General features: G+C 36.9%; 1 protein-coding gene across 2 annotated transcripts; it reads left to right on the top strand.

Moving 5' to 3' along the window:
• The first annotated feature begins 11,128 nt into the window (after window positions 1-11,128).
• wnt11 (wingless-type MMTV integration site family, member 11) lies at window positions 11,129-23,550 on the top strand. 2 transcript variants are annotated; one of them, XM_039678215.2, is made up of 6 exons: window positions 11,129-11,418; window positions 12,644-12,854; window positions 14,556-14,782; window positions 15,964-16,244; window positions 17,811-18,103; window positions 22,304-23,550. In XM_039678215.2, the coding sequence occupies exons 2-6, from the start codon at window positions 12,772-12,774 to the stop codon at window positions 22,476-22,478; spliced, it is 1,059 nt and encodes a 352-aa protein (XP_039534149.1). In that variant the 5' UTR covers window positions 11,129-11,418; window positions 12,644-12,771; the 3' UTR covers window positions 22,479-23,550. The 2 variants fall into 2 exon arrangements, with proteins under 2 accessions (XP_039534149.1, XP_039534148.1); XM_039678214.2 differs by having other exon boundaries at window positions 11,209-11,418; window positions 12,641-12,854.
• The last annotated feature ends 1,697 nt before the right edge of the window (window positions 23,551-25,247 follow it).

Genomic DNA, 25,247 nt, shown 5'->3' with positions numbered 1-25,247 from the left:
TATGATTCACCCTTGGGGGCTTGAGTCTTTAACCTTTTAAGGTCATTTCTTGTGAGAGCGGCTGTATACATGTTTAGAAAGGCAAGAAAATAAAGCTATTAACAAGACAGCGCCACAGTAATTGCAACTACAAATCAATCAAGGCCTGGTTTATTACTTTATTGTGTCAGACTGAATCTATGACTTGCCGTCAAGAGAAAGTAAGAGACTAGCGGTTTTGAGACCATAGACCAATGTAGACAATTTCAAAGAATGTGTGTGTTTTTCTTTTTTCTCCCCTGGGGTAGGATTACCAAGTTTTTGCCAAGAGTTTAAGCGATTTAAGTTTGTATCAAAACAAATGCATGATTTTTTTTTTTTTTAAATAATCAACAGTTTCAGCAAAGCATTCAAATACACGCATAGTCTTATTCTACTAGGAAAGCGTGGTTGGAAAATGGTGTCCAAAATACATCTAACCTGAAAACAATTACTTGTTTAGTCAGTTCACAGTTGATTTTTTAAATTTTATTTATTTTTTATGTGCCGTTGGATAGTGTGCTGACAAGCCAAGTCCTTGTCTGTCATTATCGACCAATGCGTTTCGCATACCACGGTTTTGATTTTCTCCCCATTTTTCCACAAGCAATAAATTATTATTTGTGTGATGATCTGGCCAGATTGTTGTGAATGCTTTGGGATATTCATTGTACTCAAATACAAAGTTATATGCTACATTTAGATGTTCAACTTCTTTCTCATCTTCAGGTGAACAGTCGAGTGATTTTGTATATTATTTTTTATTTTTCCAAATATGGACAAACCCAAATGTTGGGTTAAAAATGTAATTTAAACATGTAACCTAATGGCTGAGTTTGTCCATATTTGACCCAAAGATGGGTTAAAACAACCCAGCATTTTTTAGAGTGCACTGTTGATCTGAACTGCTCTAATTTGTTCAGATTATTTTATGACTTCATTGCAAGCCATGAACATCTAACCTATCTTTAAGGCCTGGATTCTTGTTCCTTTGTCAGGCTTTTCCAGGCTAATAACATGAGCCTTAAAACCCCTGGAGCCATTAGCCGCAGCTGAAATGCCAAGATACCTTTTCTCTTGTGATCTGCTATCTGGGATTAGTACATTTCCTCTCGCTCTCTCCTCCAAAAGCACTCAGTCTGAACGTTGTTTCACTCTGTGTGTTCATTTGGAGCATCCTCCACTCTGATCACTGAAGAGGGCTCATGTATTCTCTGTCTGTAGGCCGAAACAGAGCTGCCCTCTCCCTCCTCGCAGAACAAGGGTCTAATTGTGTCTGCTCAGCCCGGTGTGAAAGAACTATCTCTTCGTGTTTCCCCTGCTCATCCACAGAGCAAACGGATCTGCCGACTGGGCAGCCCAGCAGCGCTGTTTGCGGACAGGATTACGTCTGAGTCTTCTAGCTCTCAGACTCTCCCACCATCCGCGTTTTATTTCAAATAGTTTTAATTCCTTTATCAGTCTGTAATCTGTTTGTAAAATCAGATGTAATCTTTCAAATGGCAATTTTTTTTGAGTATATTGCATCGCTTGCTAATCTCATGGCCAAACTGAGAACTGCCCTAATTGAACTGCTGAGCTCGTTTCCTGCTGGAAGTCAACACTGGGCCATGCCGTAGGACCTGTGCCGGTGCATAATCATGTCCATGCACAGCATGGTTTTAACTATACTCCTAAGAGAGAGGCAGAAGGCTTAACAGGATTTTATTTCAAGGTTTCTATGCCGGCAATCCCTAGCCAAAATCTCAGAAGCACCAACAAATAACGCATTTGGTTTGAGTTATTTTCAATGTCAAATATGTTGGTCAGATCCGGAAATATATATATATTTTTTGTTCTGCATGTAAATCTAGACCTTAACATCAGATCGCTCATGTGTTTAAATGCCACGGATTAACCTGTGAGTTTAAGCAGTTTTAGTGTTTAAGCTTTCTCCCTCTATAGTATTTTGGAAGTAAACTGGGCATATCTTTGACATTAATATAGCTATTAGAATTCTTGAAATAACTGTGTGCTTTTTGGCTTTCTAAATCAAGAGTGTTAGGAATGTGTGTCACTGATTAATTTGCTTATGAGAGTTTGAGGTCTGAGTGCCTGCAGATATGAATAATGCCCTGCTGTAAGAGTGGAGGGCAAGTAGGATTACCTTGTGATTTGGAGTGATTAGGTTACCGCTCTGGCAGCCTTTTCTCCCAACTACTTTGCTTTCAGATCGGAGTGTCTATAGTCCTTATAACCGATCCGGTGCTCTGGTTTCTTTTTGCTTTAATCCTACAGCAAGCTATTGATCAAAAACAGATGTGTCTGTACAGTTTATCTATTGTTCTACTTGTTACCTCTTTCTACCCTGTTAATCTCTGCCGCCTTAGTAGATCAGTGTTCATCTAGACCCAAAACCTTTGCCAAGTCTGTGCCCTTACCACCCAGACAGCTCAATCCATTCTTTCATTTGGTTCAAATTCTTCAGAAACAGATATACAGGACAAAATCTGCAAATCAGGTGAAAGGCTATTATAATAGGCCATGTTCACACAGCAGCAAAATGCGGTTGTCAGTAGAGCTGCCAAGTCCGCTTATTATAAGCGACTTTGGGATTGTTGTTTTTTTTTCCTTTCAAAAAGTCGTTTATAGATCAGTTGCAGAATAGAGTTGCATATTTGGGCCTGTTATTGGTGTTGGCACCCTGGGACATCAGCTTATGTGTGGTGTCGACGCATTCGCATCCTAGGGCGTCATACAGGTGACGCTTTTGACATTGCGTCTAAATCCAACGCACATGGCACCCTTTGGCGTCAATATAACGTGCTTCAGTTATGGGTAGGTTTAGGTCTGGGGTAGTGTTAGGGTTAGACCACTAGGAGGCGCCACTTCTGGCCCATATATATCTGCGCCTCATGTTGACGCTAAAGGGTGCCATGTGTGTCGGATGTAGAAGCAATGTCAAAAACGTCACCTATATATGACGCCTCAAGAGAGAACCCATACGTCTTTATTTTCTTATTTTATAATTTATATTATTTATGAATTAATAATTTATCCCATTTGTCATTCAATCATTTATTTATTTATACTATTTTTATTATATTTCTTTATTACATATTTTCCTTGCTCTTCCTCAATGCTTGTTGGATTTGTGCTGAACTCAGGCTAGAAGTTTTTTAGTTATTACATTTTCGGATACCAGAGATAATGCAATTTTATAGATTTTTGGGTAGCAGATGAACAGGCTGACTGGTTTTGGAAAACAGAAATGCTGTTTTATTGGCATATGTGAAATTATCGTGTATTTAAGGCTCTTGTGTTGCGCAGTTGCTTTTGGTCTCGCTTTTGCTAGGAATGCTGGAGCAGTATCTCTGCCTGCTGTCTCATTTCCAATGACGGTGGTTATATCTCATCTGTATAAACCTCCATAACTTGGTTGATGAGCATCTTCTTTTGATCTTGTTTTGAGCAGAAAATTCTCTTACCGCAAGAGTGTCTCTTCTGACCGATAAAGTAGCTGATTTGATCTCATCTGTATCGCCTGTCCCAGCATTCTCCTTGGCAGATGGGTTAAGACTTTGATCTTGTTCTGAGGGAAAAAATAACACTCTCTCAAATGTGGACAGGACAACATGGATGCACACAAGGCGATGTCTGTAAGGCATTTCATGCTTCTGCTGTTTGTAGCCATAGCTTAATTCTCCTTCCATGTTTCATGCTGGCTCGTGAACAAGCGTTCATTGTTTCTCCCCCTTCACTTCCTTGTCTTTCCCACCTATTTTATCATTTACAAGTGCAGAGATCAAACCCCACACAGCTACAACACTGCAGTGACAAGCCACAGAGCATCGAGTTCCCTGCATGTTTGTGAACGATTATACAATTTGCTTTCATGAAAGGTTGCTGCAAGTTTTGTCATTTTCCAAATCACTTTGCATATAACCATATCTGAGAGGCTTCTTTGAAGTAGCAAATGTTACCAGACTCCAATAGCATAAAACAAACGGGTGCATGTTCCCATACAGTGAGACAAGTCACTTGTGTTTTTGAAAGTACCTCCCATCTGGTACATGAAAGGAGCGATCGCCTTCAAAGAGGCGAGAGAGGGCCAGTCCCAAACAAATGGTCCCTTTCTGAAGAACAGGTCCAAACTCTCTAAACAGTCTGAATTGGACGCTGAACGTTTTCTCTATGGGTTCTCCTGCTGAGTGTGACTGTCCCATGTGTTTTTACAGCAAAAAGCACCTGAGAACACACACACCCTGATACAAAGCAAAGCATGTTCTGCGCTTTGTTTTAGGTGAACTGAAAACAAGTGTGCGTGGAAATTAAAATGAAGTCATTTTGACAATCTTAATTGCGGGGAGCGGGTTTTAAGTTCTCATTCTTGATGTTTAGTGTGTGTAAACTTCCTAAAACGTTCTCCTAAACAGTAATTTGTTTACATTCAAGCCATTTGAACTTTAGCACCACCATGCTTGCAATAGAAACAAAACCTCAGGATACTGGCATGCCGACATAAGCTGTTTGTCAGGTCTCTCTTCGTTCAGCCTATTAAATCATGATTTGTTTTTATGAGATTGCTTAATTAAAACAGGTTTCAAAAGAACAGCCAAAACAAAGCTTCTCCCACCTTAGCTTAAATAAACTGATTGGACACAGTGCTGCAGCCAAAATGATGCATTTCCTCTTAGTTTAAACAGCCAGTCAATGACAGACTCTCCATCACGGCGCACCAGACTGCACCAAACACACGCTGCCGCCTTTCTTGTGTCTCAAACAAATGGATCTCGTGTTCGCTGCTGAACAATGTTTCAGATCAACATCGTTGCTGTGTTCAGTTTGTTCTGTGTAGATGTTTTCCCTCAAACGGGTTACGATTCTACCCATTTGTTGCTGGCACCATGTATTCATGCAGAGCAATGTGTTTTTCTATAAAATTTTTCTATAAAAAAGTCAATATTGCTAACCGAAACAAGAAGCTATGATAATTTTGTATTATTTAAATATTATTTGTGGTGGTAATTTTTGCATCCATGAATATAGTTTGGTAACATTTTACAATAAGGTTCACTGGTTAACATGAACTACTGTAAGAATGAACACTATTTCTACAGAATTTAAAAATATTTTCAAGATTTGTTATCACAACATTTTTTCTTTTGTCAAATCAACTTAATTTATTTAGTTCAGATAACTTATTATTTTGAGTTTCTGATAATTAAATCAATCTCCTTCATTGCATTAACTCCCTCAGTCAACTTAGTTACTTAATTTAAGTTAAACCAACAATATTTTTACAGTGAAGTTAATATTAATTTCAACATTTGCTAATACATTATTGAAATCAAGGGTTGCATTAGTTAATGCACCGTGAATGTCAACTAACATGAACAAACAATGAACAGCTGTATGTTTTGTTAACGAATATAAACAAAGATTAATAAATACTGTATTGTTCATTGTTAGTTGATGTTAGTTAATACATTACCTACCTTACACTCTAAAAAATGCTGGGTTGTTTTAACCCAATTTTGGATCAAATATGGACAAACTCAAACAATGGGTTAAAAATGTAATTTAAAAATGTAACCCAATGGCTGGGTTTGTCCATATTTGACCCAAAATTGGGTTAAAACAACACAGCATTTTTTTAGAGTGTAGATATGTATATTTTAATAAATAAACGTCTGTATATAGTTATATATACTCTAAACAATGCTCAGTTGTTTGAACCCAAATTTGGTTGAAATATGGACAAACCCAAATGTTGGGTTAAAAATATAATTTCAAATTTTACCCTTACATTTTTAATTGCAACATTTGGGTTTGTCCATATTTGACCCAAATTTAGGTTCAAACAACCCAGCATTTTTTTAGAGTGTATAATGTCTATATATAATTACATTTTTAATTACTTTATACACACACAGACACATTCAGTTATTTGTGATATCGATTTTAGAGCAAGAGAAGCATTTCAATTTGTTTTTAAATCTCAAAACAATAGATGAAAAGATATTGAATAAAGTTGTCAAACAAGTTGTAAATGAGGTTTGATTATAGAATTAGCATCAAAAGACAATAAAACCTCATCACTGTTGTTGACAATATTCAGGCATTTTTCTAAACGTTGTTATTATGTTTTGATTGATACTGTGAAGCTGCTTTGATGCAATCTATATTGTGAAAAGCGCTATATAAATATCCTTGACTTGACTTAAACTAAAACGCATTAAGGGAGATCCATATTTGCTTTCAATTGAGGTTTATTTGTTCACGTAACTCTACATCTTTAGAGACGTGGCGCTCAGATCTATCCGCGCAGTTCTAGCTCTACGCCGCTGACAGTCACTTAGACAGGAGACAGCTGTTAGAGACCCGAGACGTCAGGGGACGGGGGGCACTGCGTCTCTGCACTCCTTCAACAAGCTCTGAATGAACGATCTGAATATGTGTCGGGGGAAATGGCACTGTGTCTGATGATGTCTCAGATTGAAGACAAATAGCGTTGACCAGTCGGCACAGCTGCCGCAAATGATTCATTATGCAAAACCTTAAATCATTAGTCAGTAACGGCATTAAACTTCTCGCCACAAAATATCTAAAATGACTCAATTGAGTTAACATTTCAAACAAGAAATATATAAAAAAGACATTTTCTCATTCAAAGCACATGTATTTTCCTGCCCCGTTATATAAACCAAAGTCGCTTTCTTGCCCTCTGTGAACCAGCCCAAGGCTATGTAAGACTCTCGGCTTGAAGATCAAAGTGTGTGTGGTGTTGATCCTGGTACGGGGAGGAATTGAGAATCTGCATGTTAAAACCTCAAACAGAGACACTCCAGGGAGGTCACAGCTCTGTTAGTCAGTCTTCAGTCTGGTTTAACCTGACATTAAGAGTTCATGCCCATTCACATCTCACTGCTACTAGATGCTTTTCAGGTCTCTCATAAAAAGGGCGTAAGTCTCCATAAACACGCTCCTATGGCTCCACACTGCCTGAAAATAAGCTCTTTGAAAGATGTGAACGCACATTTTTGGTAATTATGTATCATAAATCAATAAAAAGTCCCATTTGTTGATGTTCAGAATGCACTGGATCTCGGAAATAAGGTCTGTGGTTTTTATTAATGTTCAAAGTCTATTATCTCCGGCACGTCCCCCTCAGCTTGGCTAATTCCCATTCCCGCATATAATTTGCTGTGGGCAGATGAGTTTAGCGAAACGGCATATATTCGCTTTGGGTCATGATTAGAGCTCCACGGGCATTTCACGTTATATTGAGCTGAAATGGTTCAGCTTGGCAGTGAATGAAAATGTCATGCTTCAGCAATTGGCGGTGGTAGCTCTTAAGAGTATCAGATTAGCTCTAAATATACACGCTGCCCTCTTTTCTGCTCTTCGCTGCTTTGGTTTCAGCTGTGAGAGAAGGATTACTTTTTTAGATTATTTCTTAAATCAATTAAACTAGAATAGCCGTGCTTCCAATACCCTGCCCATCTCGCATGCCTTTTTGGAGTGAATCACATTTGGTTCTTCCTGACATCCCTCAGTATGCCTTATTATGAAATAAGACATGTGAGAAATGGCATCCAATGGTTCAATCAAGGTTATAGTGCATGATTTACTATACATAAGTAAATACAGTTCTAGAAAATAAGTAGTGGCAGGCATTTACCTCATACACACGCAAGAAAAGAGATCTGCGCAGTTACACTGTAAACAATGCTGGGTTGTTTTAACCCAAAATTGGGTAAAATATAGACAAACCCAAATGTTGGGTTAAAAATATAATTTAAAATTTTAACCCAACTTCAACTTTCAACTTTTTTAATTGCATTTTTTAAACCAACATTTGGGTTTGTCCAGACTGTAAAAAAATTATTGTGATTTTAACGGTAAAAGACTGTAAAAATGCTACAGTGAAAAACTGTTAATTTTATCTAATCTATCACAGTTATTTACCATATGTAATAATAAGGGTAAATTTCATGTAATTTTTCAATGAGTTGTTAATATTCACTTTAAACACTGTAAAAATAACAGTATTTTACAGTTTTTAAAGTGAAAATTAACAACTCATATTATTTACAGTGAAAAAACGTACAATGTAAAAAATAAAGCGTACATTTTACGGTAAAAAAATGGCAGCTGTGGTTGCCAGAACTTTACCGTCAAAAATACGGTAGGAACGTTAATGGTTTTACAGACTTAACTTAAAATTTACAGTAATAAACCATAATTTATTTTCTGATAAAATGTGGATTTACCATTTTATTGATGTATTGATATCTGTTTTAGACCATTGTAATACACTGACAACCAACAATCATCACAGCAGTGATGAGAGTTACATGAGCAATCACAGCTCATCACAAGTGAATACTTGTATAAAGCAATAATTAATTAAAGAAGCTGCACAATGTCATTCACACAAATATTAAGCACCATCATGGTAACACGCATGAAATTAAAAAAATGCAATAAACATTAATTTAACAACATTAAATGTAACATATAACCCTAATGAACATAACTGATTAGAAAAAAAAAACAATAAAACTATGAGGAACCATAGTTATTTCAACAAAAATACATAAAATGTGAAGTGTCACACAGGGAATTGTGGGAATGTCAATTTACGGGTTTTCACTGTAAATTATACAATGATTTGTTCTTTTTCACTTTCAAAAACTGCAAATTTAACAGTATTTTACTGTAAAATTATATCACAGTTATTTACCGTGTATAGTACGGAAACTTTCTGTTTACCAATTAACAGTTTTGCACTGTAGCATTTTTACAGTATTTTACCATTAAAATCACGGTTATTTTTTTTGACATTCCCACAATTCCCTGCGTGACACTTCACATTTGATGTATTTTTGTTGAAATAACTTGATTCTTCATAGTTTTTTCTAAACCGTTATGTATGTTAGGGTTTTATGTGACATTTGATATTGTTAAATTAATGTTTATTGTCTTTTATTGACTTTTTAAAATTTCATGTGTGTGACCATGATGGTGGTTAATGTTTGAGTGAATAACACTGTGCAGCTTAGTTTTTTCATGTGATGAGCATCCATTTAGCATGCGACTACTGTGATTGGTAGTTATCAGTGTATTACAATAGTACGAAACAGATATTAATATTTCAATTGGTCAATAATTTAACATTATAGCAGATAATAAATATGGTTTATTTCTGTAAATTTTAAGTTAAGTTTTGTAAAACCTTGTTACCCTAAAGTCTTGCTACTGTATTTTATACTGTAAATTTCTGGCAACCACAGCTTCTTGTATTTTACCGTAAATTGAACACATTTTTTTTTAACAGTTTTGACCCAAATCCACTCAGTTTCTTTTGATTTTAAAAGGGATCATAGAATAACCTCATTCAAACATTTGCAGAAATGTATTTTGGTATGAAAAAAGGTATTCATTAATACACAAGCAGACTTTTTAATGTTAAATTAAGTGTCTTTATTGACCTATTGTAATGGTGTATTGTTATGTAGTACTTTACAGTAATTTTCCCTTAATTTTTATACGCAGTATATGCCTGTTTTGCACTGTAGCTTTTATGTTTGTTTTTCTTGTTTTTTTTCTTTCTTGCTCATTTGTCTCAAATTCATACTCGCTGCGTTCACACACTTAACCACAAAATCAGTGGAATTGCCTCCTTTATATAAAACAGATAGGCTACTGTTAACAGTGGAAAAACTCTTAATGGACGTATTTTAATTGCGTCGTTATTTGAAAATTGGGTTGTGCGGTGTGTTTTACAGGGGAATCTTGTGTGTGTGTTACGGAATTCACTGCAGGAGGCGTTTTTGGACCAGAGAGCATGCAGGTTAATAAGAGAAGCATATGGCCAGAGAACATCTTGACATTTATTACACCATAGACACTAATAAAATGACAGTTACCTTAGATGGTTAAAATATTAACGTGGCCATTGTGTGTGGTGGGAACTGTAATAAATGTATACACGTAGTGGACTATTTTTTATTCTATAAAAATATTTTCTCAACACATTTATATTTATTATTAGCAATCTGTAAGGATAATGAATCCTTTAATGGACTCTTTTATACTTCTTGATAGACCAAAAATAACAAGAGAATTTAACAGCTCATTATTATAAATTAGGAAATATCTTTGCTCAGATGTGGACTTCAATGGGCTACTGGGAGTATTTCTGAAGGTTAAATCATTTATTGTGTGAAATGTAGAAGAACCTTTGTCATAAAGTGGCTAATATGAAACGTGCATCGGGATGTATTCATCACGTGGAAATCATTATTAGCGTGCTTGGAAAATTGCCTTTGCCGTTTTTGGAGTGGCCAATATGGGCCGTGTAGGCTACAGCACTATAAATGGCAGGAGTGTGGAAACTAGCATAGCCTATAATTGTATGGACCATGCAACCACTGGAACTGCCATATTTCCAACTTTGTAGCGAATTCTGTGATTTTATTTCCCGATTTCTCACTTAATTTAGGCTATTCTCATTGCAGTGCAGAAAATAACTAGGTATGTAGGCCTATTAAAAATATATGCTAGCAATTGCATGATGTGTGGTTTATTAGAAGAAAATGTTTCTTCAAATATTACCGCTTTCAATAATCATTAGGCTACTGTATAGGCTATGGTGACAGAATGGGCTAGCCTATTTAAAATAATGTCCTGACAAAATAACAAGATAAAGTGATGATAAATCACCTCTACGGGAGTATTTCATATCCTGCACGGATGATGTCATCATGACCGTTTTTGTATGGAATTGTCAACCATTTTAGTGAAGAATTATATAACTTAGGCTAGAGAGAATAAATAGCCTACAATGTTTTTTTTCCATCGAAATGTGTAGCATAAAGGAGGATATTTGGATAATTAAGAATAATTTGGAAACAGAAGAGGAAGTTAAAGTATAATAAAATGTTGTGTCAGAATGTCACTGTTAAAGAAGTCACCGTTTACACACACATATTCATGAGGTACACAAAACGCACCTTTTTCGAGGAAAGACCCACAATTCAACCGCTGGAATTCCGTGTCAAAAGTAGCGAGATGTCTGAGTGTCACAGATCATATTTTCAACGTTTTCTTTGGCTTCGTAACCTTAACCACTTTGTTATGCTAATGGCCCCTGACATCAGCGCGAGATCAAAGTGGCGCGAGGACTCATATAGTCTCGACCTCCGCGTGCACCGTCAGTCCAGCAGATTCCAGCGCGCGAGCAGCACAGCACAGACACTTCTCTTTATCACTGGACTGTTGCGTGATGCTTTCTCACTCGGACTACACAAAAAAGGATTAACTGCAGAAGTTTGGCTGGATTTAAATAAAACGCACTTTTGGATTACTTTGCACAATCGGCATTTTTTTTACGTCAGCCTCTGTTTGATAAAGGTGAGGATGCCCGTTTTATTTTGCACAAAGTTTTTACGCCTGATTGCGTCTCTTATTTACAAAGATGTAGTTTTTAAATATCACTGGTGCAAATTGCAATTGACAGGACTATAATCTGCAATAGTACCTAGACCACCCAAAGTGGTTATAGTGAACTTAGCTTATTACATTTTAAGTTTACTTCGGTTCCCCCCAGGTGAAAATACAGGAGATAAAAGATAAAGTGCAATCTTTGCGAAAGCGCAAGAGTAAAACAGCAGTTTATTGCTTTTGCTACAATATAGGCTAATCTTATCGCTCATATCTTTAAATAGGCGTTATGAATATCATAAATGAGGTTTGTTTAGTTATGAAGGCTCTGAAAAATATCTAAAATCTCTAAACCACGTATAGGCGTAGCTATATCTAATGGGATATAGATTATAGATACACTTGTATTGTTTAAATTTTCTTTAAAGCAAATAAATAAATAAATTAGTTTGTTTGTAAAATCAAAGTGTTGTCCAAGTTACAATCTCTACTTGGAAATGTGTTGTTGATAAAAGCACTAATACGTAAATTAAACCATTTGAAACGTTTTAGAATAGCAAGTTCAACAGCAGAAAACATTTTAAGTGTAGGCTAATACATATTATTACATTTAACAATTTTGATACATTAGGTGCATATGTAGCTGTAATTGTTGTCTGGCTAGGTCTATAGCCAGGAGGGGGAAAAACAACAACTCTATCTGGACAATCACTGTCTGTATGTGAAAGCATCATGCCTGAGGCCAGACAGCATGTCCACTGGGAGGTAGTATCTGTTTATTGCCCTCCTGTTCCAGCCAATGGAATAATCTGAAAACATTTGATAACATTCCAAAAATCGCCACACCTATATTTCTGAAATTTGCAAAAACACTTTGCAATTTTAAAAACACAAAAAGTATTGGAACATACTATTAAAAAAATAGAGTTTTGCTTTAGAATAATTGATTTTTTGTAAATAGTGTTTTCTTAACTGTTTCTCAAGGAGATACAAAAACTATTTTTTTTTAATGCGGTAGTGCAATAGAATTGGCAAATATAATAACAATACGGCCTTAAAATGCAAAATTACTATTTGGATAGGAATCCAATTGGAAAGCGGTGTGTAAAAGCTGTTTTTAAAAATTCTGTCAAGTGCACATTCCATAGCAACCATCAAATGTGTGTGATTGATGTATTTTTTTTTTTTAAAGCAGGAGAGGGACAGAAGGAAGGAACAAGTGTCATGGCTTTTGGCTTTTAATTATAATTGTGTCAAAAAGCAGTGGGGTCAGCGAGCACCTGCGTCAGTGTCTTCTGATCGAGCTGGATCTTATTGTACAGCATGAAGCGAACCTTCCCTTCACTCCCGCTATGTCTTCTCACATTCCTGCTCCTGTCTCAGCAGTGCACAGGAATCAAATGGCTGTGAGTTGCTTCTTTCTCTCTATATATATACTGAAACTGTTTAACACGTTCAAGATGTTTTTTCAATGGCTTTTAATTAGGAAAAAGTCGCTTTACAGAATTTGATCTTAATTACGTAAAGGAGTAGTTCACTTTAAAAAAAAAATTTTGCTGATAATTTACTCACCCCCGTGTCATCCATGATGTCCATGTCTTTCTTTCTTCAGTCGAAAAGAAATTAAGGTTTTTGGTGAAAACATTCCAGCATTTTCTCCATATAATGGACTTCAATGGGAACCAAAAGGTTCAAGGTCCAAATGAGAGGGTCCAAATAAGGGTCTTATCTAGCGATAAAAAGATAAATAAAAAAGTTTACGTTTTATAAGCACAAATGCTTGCCTTGTTCCGTGATGAGCGTTCGTGACTCTCTTGTTCGAACTCGTTCATCAAAATGAACAAATCTTTTTTCGAGTCATGACTCGACGGGTCCTAGATAAGACCCTTATTCATCGTCTGGTGTCGTTTAAAGCCCTTCAAAGCTGCACTGAAACTCTCATTTGAATCGTTTGGTTCCCATTGAAGTCCATTATATGGAGAAAATCCTGGAATAGTTTCATCAAAAACCTTAATTTATTTTCGCCTGAAGAAAGAAAGACATGGACATCTTGGATGACATGGGGGTGAGTAAGTTATCAGAAAAGTTTTTTTTTTAAAGTGAACTACTCCTTTAAGTCAAAAGTAAATCCAGTCGACCACTTATTCCCCAGTTACTTGTAATTTCTGCAGAATGATTAGTATTCACATAATTGATACATTGGAATGGAAAACATGACGGTGGATACTTTTGATGTGAAGAGGCCATTTCGCATGCACTGGATGCTGGTAGAGGTTTCCAAAGCCTTGATATTGCATGGCAAGAAATACAAAACAGATGCCGCCATAAACACCTGTGTTCCCTGGATAACAAAGATAGAGGGTGTATGTGTGTGTGTGCGGAGGTTAAGACAGGGGTCTGTCAGTCACAGCGTATCATGGAACATAAAGTGGCGGCCCCTAATCTGAAACAGGCATAGGTAGAGAGCGGGCATCGGTTGGTTCTCACGAATAGTAGTACATGTGTGTGTGTTTTAGTAAAATAAAACTGGAATCACTATAGGTTTCAACAAGTTTCACTTCAAAGTCTCACTAATATGAAGATCGTTTGTCTTTAATGATTTTGGTCACAGAAGTTTTGCTATCATTTCTTGTTTTTACAAGATTACATCTATGACTTGGGTTTTATAGTGACTTGACCTGGCAAAATTCGTCTAGTATTTTCTGCTTTGTCTAAAGTTTTAACAATGAACAAATCTACATCCTTTTCCATTGGCAATTGCTTTTTTGGGTTCCAAGTGATGCAGAAATAATCTTCTTCCATTTGCTGTAATCTTGATTGATTATCTCTGGGAATGGGTTGTTGTTTGCATGCCTTTGCGAGCGAGACACTGAACAATTTTAGCCCGCAGCCTAAATGCGTGCGAGAACGCTTTCGCAAACGTCGATGCTACTCTTAATATTTTAGAGTTGGCTTTAACCATGTTTATTTGAGTTGCCACAAATATTTAGATCACTTTTCACACCACCAAACAATTAAATTCGGTTTAACTTGTTGATATAAAATTTGATTAAACATATTCTTCACCTCAAAAGACTTCACTGAAGCATATGCCTTTCCTCATCCAGGGCACTATCACAGACCACACAACACATCAACAAGACCCAGCACTGCAAGACTTTGCCAGGCCTCGTCTCCTCTCAGGCTCAGCTCTGTAGGAGTAACCTGGAACTCATGCAAACCATCATCCAAGCAGCACGGGAGGTTAAAAAGGTCTGCCAAAAGACCTTCGCAGACATGCGCTGGAACTGTTCCTCTATTGATACTCCGAAATTCCTCCCGGACCTGGAACGAGGTGAGTTACAGAGGAAAATCATGTCCAAAGAGGATTATTTCCAAGTCAAGGCTATTTTGTGTGAACCGTTTCTGAAATCTATCCACAGATGTTCTGTTTAGACACAGTAAGGCCTAAATGTGACTGTCCGTCTTGTGCCAGTTCCTTCAAGGCAATTTAAGTGACCACACACCTCCCTTTATACCCGAGTGTGGTTTCCATTCAGGCCTTAATAGGTCTGAGGAGCCCATCTTAATTGATGAGGGGGAACTTTATGAGGGCAACGGTTTAGAAAGCAGCCTACGGTGATCCTTAAACTCTCTCGCTCCGGGTAACGAAGACTATGCCAGTTAAATGCTGCAATTGGGCCTAAGTGCCTCGCTGCATGATAAAAGAAATCGTACCCCTGCTCACCCGGAAACCTCCGACCCGTGGAATTCTTGCACGTCGCTCTTCTTTCTTTTGCTCCGTTTGATGTACGGCTTCACAGAGGAGAAGCGTTTGCTGTGAGGACTAACAATAGGATCCATTCTATTCAATGAGAGATGCTATTGAGTGAGTTAGTCAGTAATGGACAGAAAATTGCCTTTTTTTTTGTTGAATCCTACAATTATACCCTGTCTCCGACCCCATGTGATTTTTTTTTTAGATGTCAAAAAAATTTAAATAATCGATTACATAAAATAGTCAAGAGATATCGTGTTGTCCACTTTTCGTTGCTTTTCCACGGATTAATGTTGTGGCGTCACGTCTCGAATTTCCACACGGCGCTGACACGTGCATGCTTCGCTTTGACGGATGGTTTAATCGTCCTCCCTATTTATTTATTAAGAGCTTTTAGCATGATCCGAACGCTGGAGATGGTCAAATTAAATCTGGTTGAAGTTCTAGAGAACTCGTAGACCGTTCACATTTGTCAAGAGTTAAAGCGCTCCTGCTTCTCATAAGTGCACCGCTAAGGAGATGGTCTTTGATGTACTTTGTACGGGGTCAAGCTGAGCCTCTCCAGTTTCTACACCTATTATCTTGTCATGACATATGTGCACTGTGAGAACAGTCCAGCAATCTCCGCCATTATCCTTTCATACTGCATTCTGACGGGTTTCTCATGTTGCCTTGCTTTTCTAAAAGGGAAAAAAGTTCAGAATTCATGTATTTTTTTATATTAGCAAATCATTTTAATCATTTTTTTTTTTTTTCAGGAACAAGGGAATCTGCATTTGTATACGCTCTCTCTGCAGCCGCTATAAGTCACACTATAGCACGGGCGTGCACCTCGGGAGACCTGAGGTTGTGCTCGTGTGGTCCGATTCCTGGTGAAATACCAGAGCCTGGGTACAGGTGGGGCGGCTGTGCTGATAACCTGCATTATGGCCTCCTTATGGGTTCCAAGTTTTCTGATGCACCCATGAAGTTTAAGAAGAAGTCTGGAACGCATGCCAACAAGCTGATGCATCTTCACAATAGCGAAGTGGGCAGACAGGTAAGCGGTACCTCACAGAAACCACATGGAATCCATTATTCACTATGAAAGACTCGAGGCTTAAAGGGATAGTTCACCCCCAAAATGAATTTCTGTCATTAATTACTCAACCTCATGTCATTCCAAACCTGTTAGACTTTCATTCATCTTCGGTACACAAATGAAGATTTTCGAGATTGAAAACTAATCCATATGATTTGAGTGGTTTAGTCCAAAATTTACCGATTTTTTTTACAGATAATGAAAACGGTTAGTGAACTAGACTGAACAATTTCAGTTTTACAGTAAGATTGAAGGAAGTACCATTACTGAACGTGTCTGGAAATGTGTATTATAAACAATATGATAGTAGTGGGATGAGTGACGTTAGACAGTAGATCTAGTACAGAAAATAAAAGTTTCATCCTAAAGCACCTACTTTTTATTATTCTGAAACAGTCTTTTGTATTCAGTTCATGTCTCAAGTATGTTGTAGTTTACCTTGCTATTTCATTACAGTTTACCATGATTTCAGCATATCTGAAAACTTGTAATTTATCACAATGAAAATAGCGTAGGTAGTTTGTGTTGGACTGTGTGTTGTGCTGGAGGCAGGAGTGTTTTGATGTTATCAGACTCCACGTCGCATAGACTGTATATAAAAGGAGAGAGGCTCGGGAGCGTGCATACACGTCACATCCGATGGATTTCGCAGAAAATTCCACCCAGAGACTTCACATTGGTGGTAATAGCAAAACCTGTCAAGTGGATCATTGTAATGTGTGATTACAACTCCTTTACATACAGGCAATAAAAATTTATTCATTTTAGAAGAAAAGTTACATACAGCACCTTTAATTGAGTTTTTTATTCAGATATGAACATTGATCAGAATCTCAAATCTCAACAAACCTCATTGGTTCTTGCTGAAGCTCAAACGTGCTGTGTAACACGAGAATGAACCTCATTGGTTCATGCACATCAAGCGAACATGCTTGAGCCTCAGTTTAACACAGCTGTTGTGTAAGTTGATGAATGTTCAAATGTGAATAAACGTCTAAATTCATTTACATTTTTGGGTGAACTTACCTTTTAAGGCGCGTTCACATGTATTGTTGCTTGGCAAAATTTCACGGGACATTCCAACAAGAATTTACATGGGAGTTTTGCATCAGGGCGAAAAGGTTTCCACGAGATTTCGCTCTTGTTTGAGTTAGTGATATATTTGCTGCATTGGTTGACAGTCACTTCTGTGAGCTGTTCTTATTACATCCGACACTATTGACAATCTACCTTTTTTGGCTGTGAAATATTAGTGAAATACTGCTAATGTGACCACACCCTTAATCTGACAGGCAATCGGTCAAGGAATTATAAACTTGATTTCAAACCAAGTTCTTAATTGAAATTGAGTTTTTGGTTATTCGTTTGAGTATGATCTTTTTCTTGATTTGGGACACAATGATGGCATGGATAATGCAGAAAAGCTGTCCAAATTCTCTAGTATGTTGCGTTCCCTGTGTAGATTGGCATAATGTCCTTTTACTATTGACTTCATCTGAATCCATCCCAATCCCTCCTACGCAGGCTTTGCGCGACGCTCTGGTCATGAAATGCAAATGCCACGGTGTTTCTGGATCCTGCTCCATTCGGACCTGTTGGAGAGGCTTACAGGACCTGAAAGACATCGCAATGGATCTGAAGACCAAGTACTTGTCAGCCACTAAGGTGGTCCATCGGCCCATGGGCACACGCAAGCAACTCGTCCCCAAAGACATCGACATCAGGCCAGTCCGAGAGAACGAGCTGGTTTATCTTCAGAGTTCACCAGACTTTTGCATGAGGAATGACAAGATGGGCTCTTTTGGTACTCAGGACAGGTGAGACTAACTATTTTTTTTTTTATAAACATGTATTTATTGAATTTTTTAACAATTGACAAGGATATATATTTTACATTTAACAAATACATTTAACAAAGTGTATAACAATCAAACTATAAAAGAAAAGAATAAAAAAAAAAAACGCACTGGATAACGACATTGTATAATCATACATAGCTTAGGAAATACAGACAATTAGGTATATATGACCTTCAAGTTTCCAGAGTGAGACTGACTAGTTAACAGATTACATACGTCAGTGCTCACACAAGTGCTCATGTGGTATTTGGTAGCTCAGAGTCAAATTTATAAATGCCCCGCCAATATTTCCACAGACCCTGAGGCAAAAAGTATATTTATTATATCATATAATTTTAATTTTTAACAAAAAAAAAAAAAACTCCATGTAATTTTAGTTGCAATGGACACAAGTACTTCAGAATGTGACAGTAATGATTGATCATTAAAACATATCGTGAAGTGCAAACATTTCAAGCCCAGAAAAAGCTAACAAAACTAGAATCTTACTCATTTTTTAAGTTGCTGATTTGTTCAGAAAAGCTAATTATTCCACATTTTTAAAACTATTTTAACTTAAAGTAGGTTGTAATTAGGTTGTTTAAAAACACAATGCTCATGTCATTATAGATGGGATGCAACCTTTTAGTGTGTCACTTCATAAGGTTTATTTTGTCCCTCTTTTACTCTCTTCTCTTCCTTCTCTGGTGGCACCATTTTGTTGTTTAAAAAGCCCTGATAAAGCATAGAGGATCAGTCTGTGTATGTGTACACGCGTGTCCAAAGTGACTGTGTCCTCTTTACCGTTATCAGAGAGTCAGTCTGTGAGTAATGCAGCTATTCACAGAGCTAAGAGCTCTCAGCTGATACCAGCACTGCACACACAGATTAGCACGACAATGAATTCTTCCTGCTTATTTCCTATTGCTTTATCAGTGGAGACTCAGGTATAGATTTAGGGAAGAATGGGGTAACCTCAGCTTCCTTGCTTTTGTTATGTTAGCATCTAAATGTGCTCTGTAATGTTGCTTTTGGCTAAGATACGTGGAATTATTGGATCATATGACATGATTTTTCAGCAACCGTGTGCAATTCACAGTCTTAAATTGACAATTGACACTTCTAATTAAACTTTGTCATTTATTTATTAAAAGAGCGATCGTTTCGCTTGATAAGACCCTTATTCGTCGTCTGGAATCGTTTAAAGCCCTTTGAACAGTTTGCAGTTTGCACTGAAACTGTCTTTTGGACCTTGAACCGTTTGGTTCCCATTAAAGTCCATTATATGGAGAAAAATCCTGGAATGTTTTCATCAAAAACATGGGGGTGTGTAAATTATCAGCAAAAGTTTTTTTTAAAGTTAACAACTCCTTTAAATAATGTTTGCATAATAATATGCCCACTGAGTAGGCATCAGGTGTCAGTTATATCACAATGTCTGAACGTGACTCATCTCACTCAACTTTATGTTTTATAATTCTCAAACTTAATATTTCCCGTTGAACATTGTAACCGTTTAGGCTTTACGTATATAGGTATTATAGGTCAGTGCACAAATAACCTAGAGACATGCTGTATGTCAGGTGCACTCAACACACAGTATGCATCCTCAGCATTAGTCCTGATAAGACCACTCACATGCGCTCTCTGTTCATATATTTAGTGCTTTGCACTTGGTCACAAGACACTGGTGTGTTTTGTAATCATTAGAGAACGTCAACAGGGAACTGTGTGCGTCGCACATGTTACTTCCATGGTGGTCTCTGGTATGTAGAGGGTTCGGCTCCTCTGTTGAACCCATCACCCCATACCTGTCTCTAAAACATGTGACTACAACATCTCCAGTCCTCACATTTCATTGATTTGTTTCGCTCTCAGACGGTCATTTAGCATAATACCATAAAATAATGGTCTCATGAAACCTGTGCACAACAAGACCAGGTCATATTCCACAACAAAATCAGCACTATATATAATATCGGCACAATAATACAATTTTATTTTGATTTTGGGGGTGAAATGTGAGTCAGGAAGCAGTCAGGAAGCTGCTATCATTGCACATCCTCTCTGTGATTTGGAAGGTCTTAAGATAATGAGCCGTAAGTGTTACCCTAACTAGACCTGTCGGGTTCTCTAATCTGATTTGGCGATGAGAGATGGATGGAGACCAAGTGACAAGCGTATCTCATCTGTCTCATCTATAGTTACATTGCTCTCCTGTGCTGCTTTGTGGGCCACAAGACTGTGATTAATGAAATTGGCGCATTAGACGTTCAGACAGAACAACATCCCAAAGGCTTAGAGATGATCGGTATCGCTGTGAAGAAACAATCTGTGAGCGCTGTTTAAAAGATGTGTTTAAAAATGTGTTTTCACTTTGAGGTCAAATTTAAAGTTCTGCTCACAGCTGATACATTGATGGTAAAACCAGATCACTTGAAGAACATTAGCAATTTAGGAGGAAAGTGTGCTAAATTCTGGCTTTTTTCCCCCCTACTCCTCATAAATTATAAACGTTTTTGACTTTTGACTCCAGCATTTGAATATATGCTACTCGTCGAGTCCTGTTTGCCTGCCTTTCAGCATTGACCTGGGAGAGACTTTTACTTTAGTTTTAAATAACAGCATTTTTCACTTCTCATAGTAGCCATGCCTTCGGTCTGTCTCTCAGCACCCTGAGCATTAACACCACACAATTATAAAACAATGCACTTACACGGAGAGGGTTACACACAGGCCGACCCCTAGTGTATAGAGTGTGATTTATGACAGGGCTATTCATTGCTCAGATGCCTCGGGCTTCAGTACATGAGGGCGTCTGCGAGATCCACTCCTGCTAGATTTAAATGCAAGAGAAGAAAATGTTCCCTGGGTACAAACTGGCTCTTAAACGAGCTATAAGAAGTTTTAGTGCTGTTGGTTTAATATGTGGCTGAGCTAAATGTTTACCTTGGTTTTGAAAAGACGCTTATGTTTAGTAATAGCTCTCATGGTCACAGAGGGATGTTTTGGTCATCTATTTGTGTAAATGTATTTTTGAAGTCTTGTTCCTGGATTGAATAGGAGTTAGTTGTCCAACAACTGACTAGTCAGGACATTTTAAGTAGGGCTGTCAAACGATTAATTGAGATTAATCGCGTCCAAAATAAAAGTTTGTGTTTACTTAATATATGTGGGTGCACTGTGTATATATTTAATGCTTGAAAAAATGTCATGTATATAGATTTATATATAATTTATATTATATATAAATATTTTAGAAATAATATATTTTTCTTAAATATACATGCATGTGTGTGTTTTTATATATAAAAAAATAATTATACACAGTGCACCCACATATATTATGTTAACAAAAACTTTTATTTTGGATGCGATTAATCGTTTGACAGCCCTAATTTTAATTTTTTTTTTCATCTAAGTGTGTGTTTTTTCCCCGTTCATAAGTATTGATACATTTTTAATCAGCGGGACAAATTGGCTGTTTTATATTTTACAAATGTAAAAAAAAGATAATGATAGAGAAATATAGAAAATAATTCTGAAAATATTTCTATAATTTATCATTCATTCAATATTAAAATGTCTAAATAGTTTAAAATAATACATAATATAAACTGTGAAAATAGAATTTTTTTTTGAAGATTTCCAGATTTGTGTCTTTTAAAAACGAAATTAAAAATTAATATTCCTTAATATTTAAGTGTGTTGATTAAAAATAGTCATACAATATTTTTTTAGTACTTATATAATACATTGTATATGTTTTTAAAAATAGTTTTTATGAAAAACTGTAATAAAAAGTAGGCTACTATTTTATCAGAAATATAAAAACGTGAAAATATAGAAAATATATCTGCAGTTTATTCTAAAAAAAAAATTCATCAATATGAAGTTTTGATAAAAAATAATGCCAAATAATTAAAATTGACTTTAATAAAAAATGATAAATAAATAGATGTTGTTTCTATTAAAAAAATCTCACAAATTTCACTTTTAAGATGACCTTAAAGTATTATCTAAAAATCTCCTGAGAAAGTCATCCAATCAGAGCAATTATACTAGTAGAACTAGTTGACGTCAACCCATTCTTTTTTTTATGTGCATAGCCTCAGTTTCAGAGTTGAATGGTTGGTCCAGTCTGGACTATAAAGTTGTTTTTGTCTGTTTGTTGTGCAGGCAGTGCAACAAGACCTCCAGCGGCAGTGACAGCTGTGATCTGATGTGCTGTGGCAGAGGCTACAACCCTTATTCAGAGAGAGTGGTGGAGCGCTGCCACTGCAAATACCACTGGTGCTGCTACGTCACGTGCAAAAAGTGCGAGAGGACTGTGGAGAAATATGTGTGCAAATGAGTCTGCTATCCATCTCTGCGGTCTGCTCCGATAATTGTGCTGACCCCCATCACACGTACCTATTCTCAGCTAAAGTAATCTACAGAAGATCTGGAATGCGCTCTACTCATTTGAACAGAACCGGACTGAATTCTCATTCGAATTCCCAGACAAGCTGAAAATGTCAAGACTTGATTCTGTTCTAGATATATTCAGCCTGGGTGTGGAGCATAACCTTTGTCAACCTGACATACTAGGCCACAGATAACCAAAGCATGCTACCAACGAGGCTTACTTTTGTCTTATGCTTTTCCAGCTTGTATGCTTTTGAGAAGACATGGTTTATTTTTGGCTTTATGGACTTTTATTAAGAAATATCAACTCAGAAGCTGGACTTTATTTTTTAAGTGCACAAATGAACATGGTTTTTTGTTAAAAACACCCGTCCTTTTTAAACAGAATATGCTCCTTAATCCAGATTTTAAGTCTATTTTCTTACACAGTACCCGGGTCCCTTGTTTAATTTTGTTAAAAGGTACATTTTCCCTATTTTTGACAAGGCGTTGATTTCAAGCACTCTTTTTAGAACCTTCGGAATTGCTTGACGTTCCAGAGGATTCCACATTCCAAGTTCTAAGGGATACAGGCCTCAAAACTCAGATGGTACTTTACTTTCACCAGTTAAGACTGTTTAAGAGACTGACGAGATGAAGAAAGTGCTGAACACGCAAAGGGAACTTCAAATGCGGCTCTTGGATGAGGAACTTTGCAATGGCTTCCATCTGTTGGTTGGTTACTTCAATTCTAGAGGAAGAATACCTGTATTTATTCCACGTATATCAGCAAGGACATTGGACTATATGTGTTGTGCCTTGTTATATTTTTACCCAACATAAAAAAAATGCTGACATTCAAATGCCAAACCTCTCTGAGCATGTGAACAGAGTATGTGGGTCACCCATTACGGCCTTAGTGGACCACTTATCTGTGGATGTACATACTGTCATTTTGTATGCTGAATTTAAAAAAAAAAAAGAAATATTTATAAACTAATTAAAAATCTTTACCATTTAAACCTCTAAGTCTCCCTTTTTTCTTGACATGTTGAGAAAGATTGACTGCAAAAACAAAACCACACTGGCAATCATTTCTTGACCGGTACATCCAAAGTTTTAACATAGTTGTCATTAATTTAAGTTCCTTGTCTTGAGCAAATAACGATTTAGCACAATTACACATGACATTTCTATTAATCATCTCACACTTGTTATTGTTCCGATTAAAAGCACACAAGAACAGCTGGGGCTCGTTCTTCGTACATTGCTTAAACATCTGACATCAAATGAGACATCTGAGATGATATCATCGTGCTAATCATGATCCGGATAATTAATCCAATAATCACGTTGGTCCACTTTGGAAAACGTGTAGATGTCACGGTTTAACCCCCTCAAACGTGAAACTTACACGTTTGCGTTAACATGTTCCAGTGGAGATATACCCGGATGTTAACCTATTCTAAAAGTATAACATTACAAATGCAGCGAACACATAATGTCTCCTAATCTGTAAGCACTAAGGTGCTAACCATTGGGCACTGAAGTTACAGGAGTTTCTTCCCGTTGCTAAGCAACGGAACTAGGTCGAGTATTTAAAAGGTTATGGTTAACACGGTTAACGTCGATGTAATAGGTTGTTTAAGCGTACCCTTTGCTTAAACGAGGAGCTGGGGGACGCCGGAAAAATAGACGTTTTACTCATTAGGCTACTTCATTAAAAACGTGACATTTAGACGTTTTTTCGGCGTGGATCAAGGCAAATGAATCCTTTTCACCTTGAATATATACATATTTTTTTTGCATTTTAAATCATGGAAAACAAAATTCCATTTTTCTAGGCGATTGCGGGTATCTCTCCACTGGAACGTGTTAACGCACGTGTAAATTTCATGTTTGATGGGTTTAAACCGTGACATCTACACGTTTTCCAAAGTGGACCAACGTGATTATTTCACGTCTTGTCGTGATACCGGGTTGTGCCAACACAGCAACATTTTTCTTCTCGGAATTAAAAGTATAACATTACAAATGCAGTGAACACATACTAATGTCTCCTAATCTGTAAGCACTAAAAGTGTCACTAATCACTGAAGTTACAGGAGTTTCTTCCCGTTGCTAAGCAACGGAACTAGGTCGAGGATTTAAAAGGTTATGGTTAACGTGGTTTAACGTCGATGTAATACGTTTTTTAGCTACTTCATTAAAAACGTGACATTTAGACGTTTTTTTCGGCGTGGATCAAGGCAAATGAATCCTTTTCACCTTGAAAATAATATATGTTTTTTTTTTTTTTTTTTTTTTTTTGCATTTTAAATAATGGAACATTTCTCAGTGATCGTCATTAAAACAAAATTACATTTTTGTATTTTTCCATTTTCCATATTTGGTCTTTTTGTATTTTATTAGGCACATGCATTTTTTGAGGTTGGTTATTTCAAGCTCTAAAATATTTTATCATGTAGAAACTTTAGGCTATGTAAAATATATTCAAAAGTAGGTCTAATTTCACATCATATCCATCAAACAACTGGAAAGCCATTGGGGAACCACTGTAATACGGAAAGTCGAGCCTGTCTTGCGTCTTTTCGGCCAACAGAGGGCGCTGCTCGCGAACAGCAGCTTCAACTCGTATTATTCGTCTTCCTCATAGACAGGTGTTCCTCTACTCATCATTACGCTCATAACGCGCTCGTGACTCTGCCATCATCGTGTCATCAGCTTCAAAGTAAGA

Source organism: Pimephales promelas, chromosome 23, assembly GCF_988280905.1.
Source record: "Pimephales promelas chromosome 23, fPimPro1.hap1.1, whole genome shotgun sequence".
Classification (NCBI taxonomy): Eukaryota; Metazoa; Chordata; class Actinopteri; order Cypriniformes; family Leuciscidae; genus Pimephales; species Pimephales promelas.
Note: the sequence above shows the minus strand (reverse complement) of the source record. Positions and strands in the feature narration are given on the sequence as shown.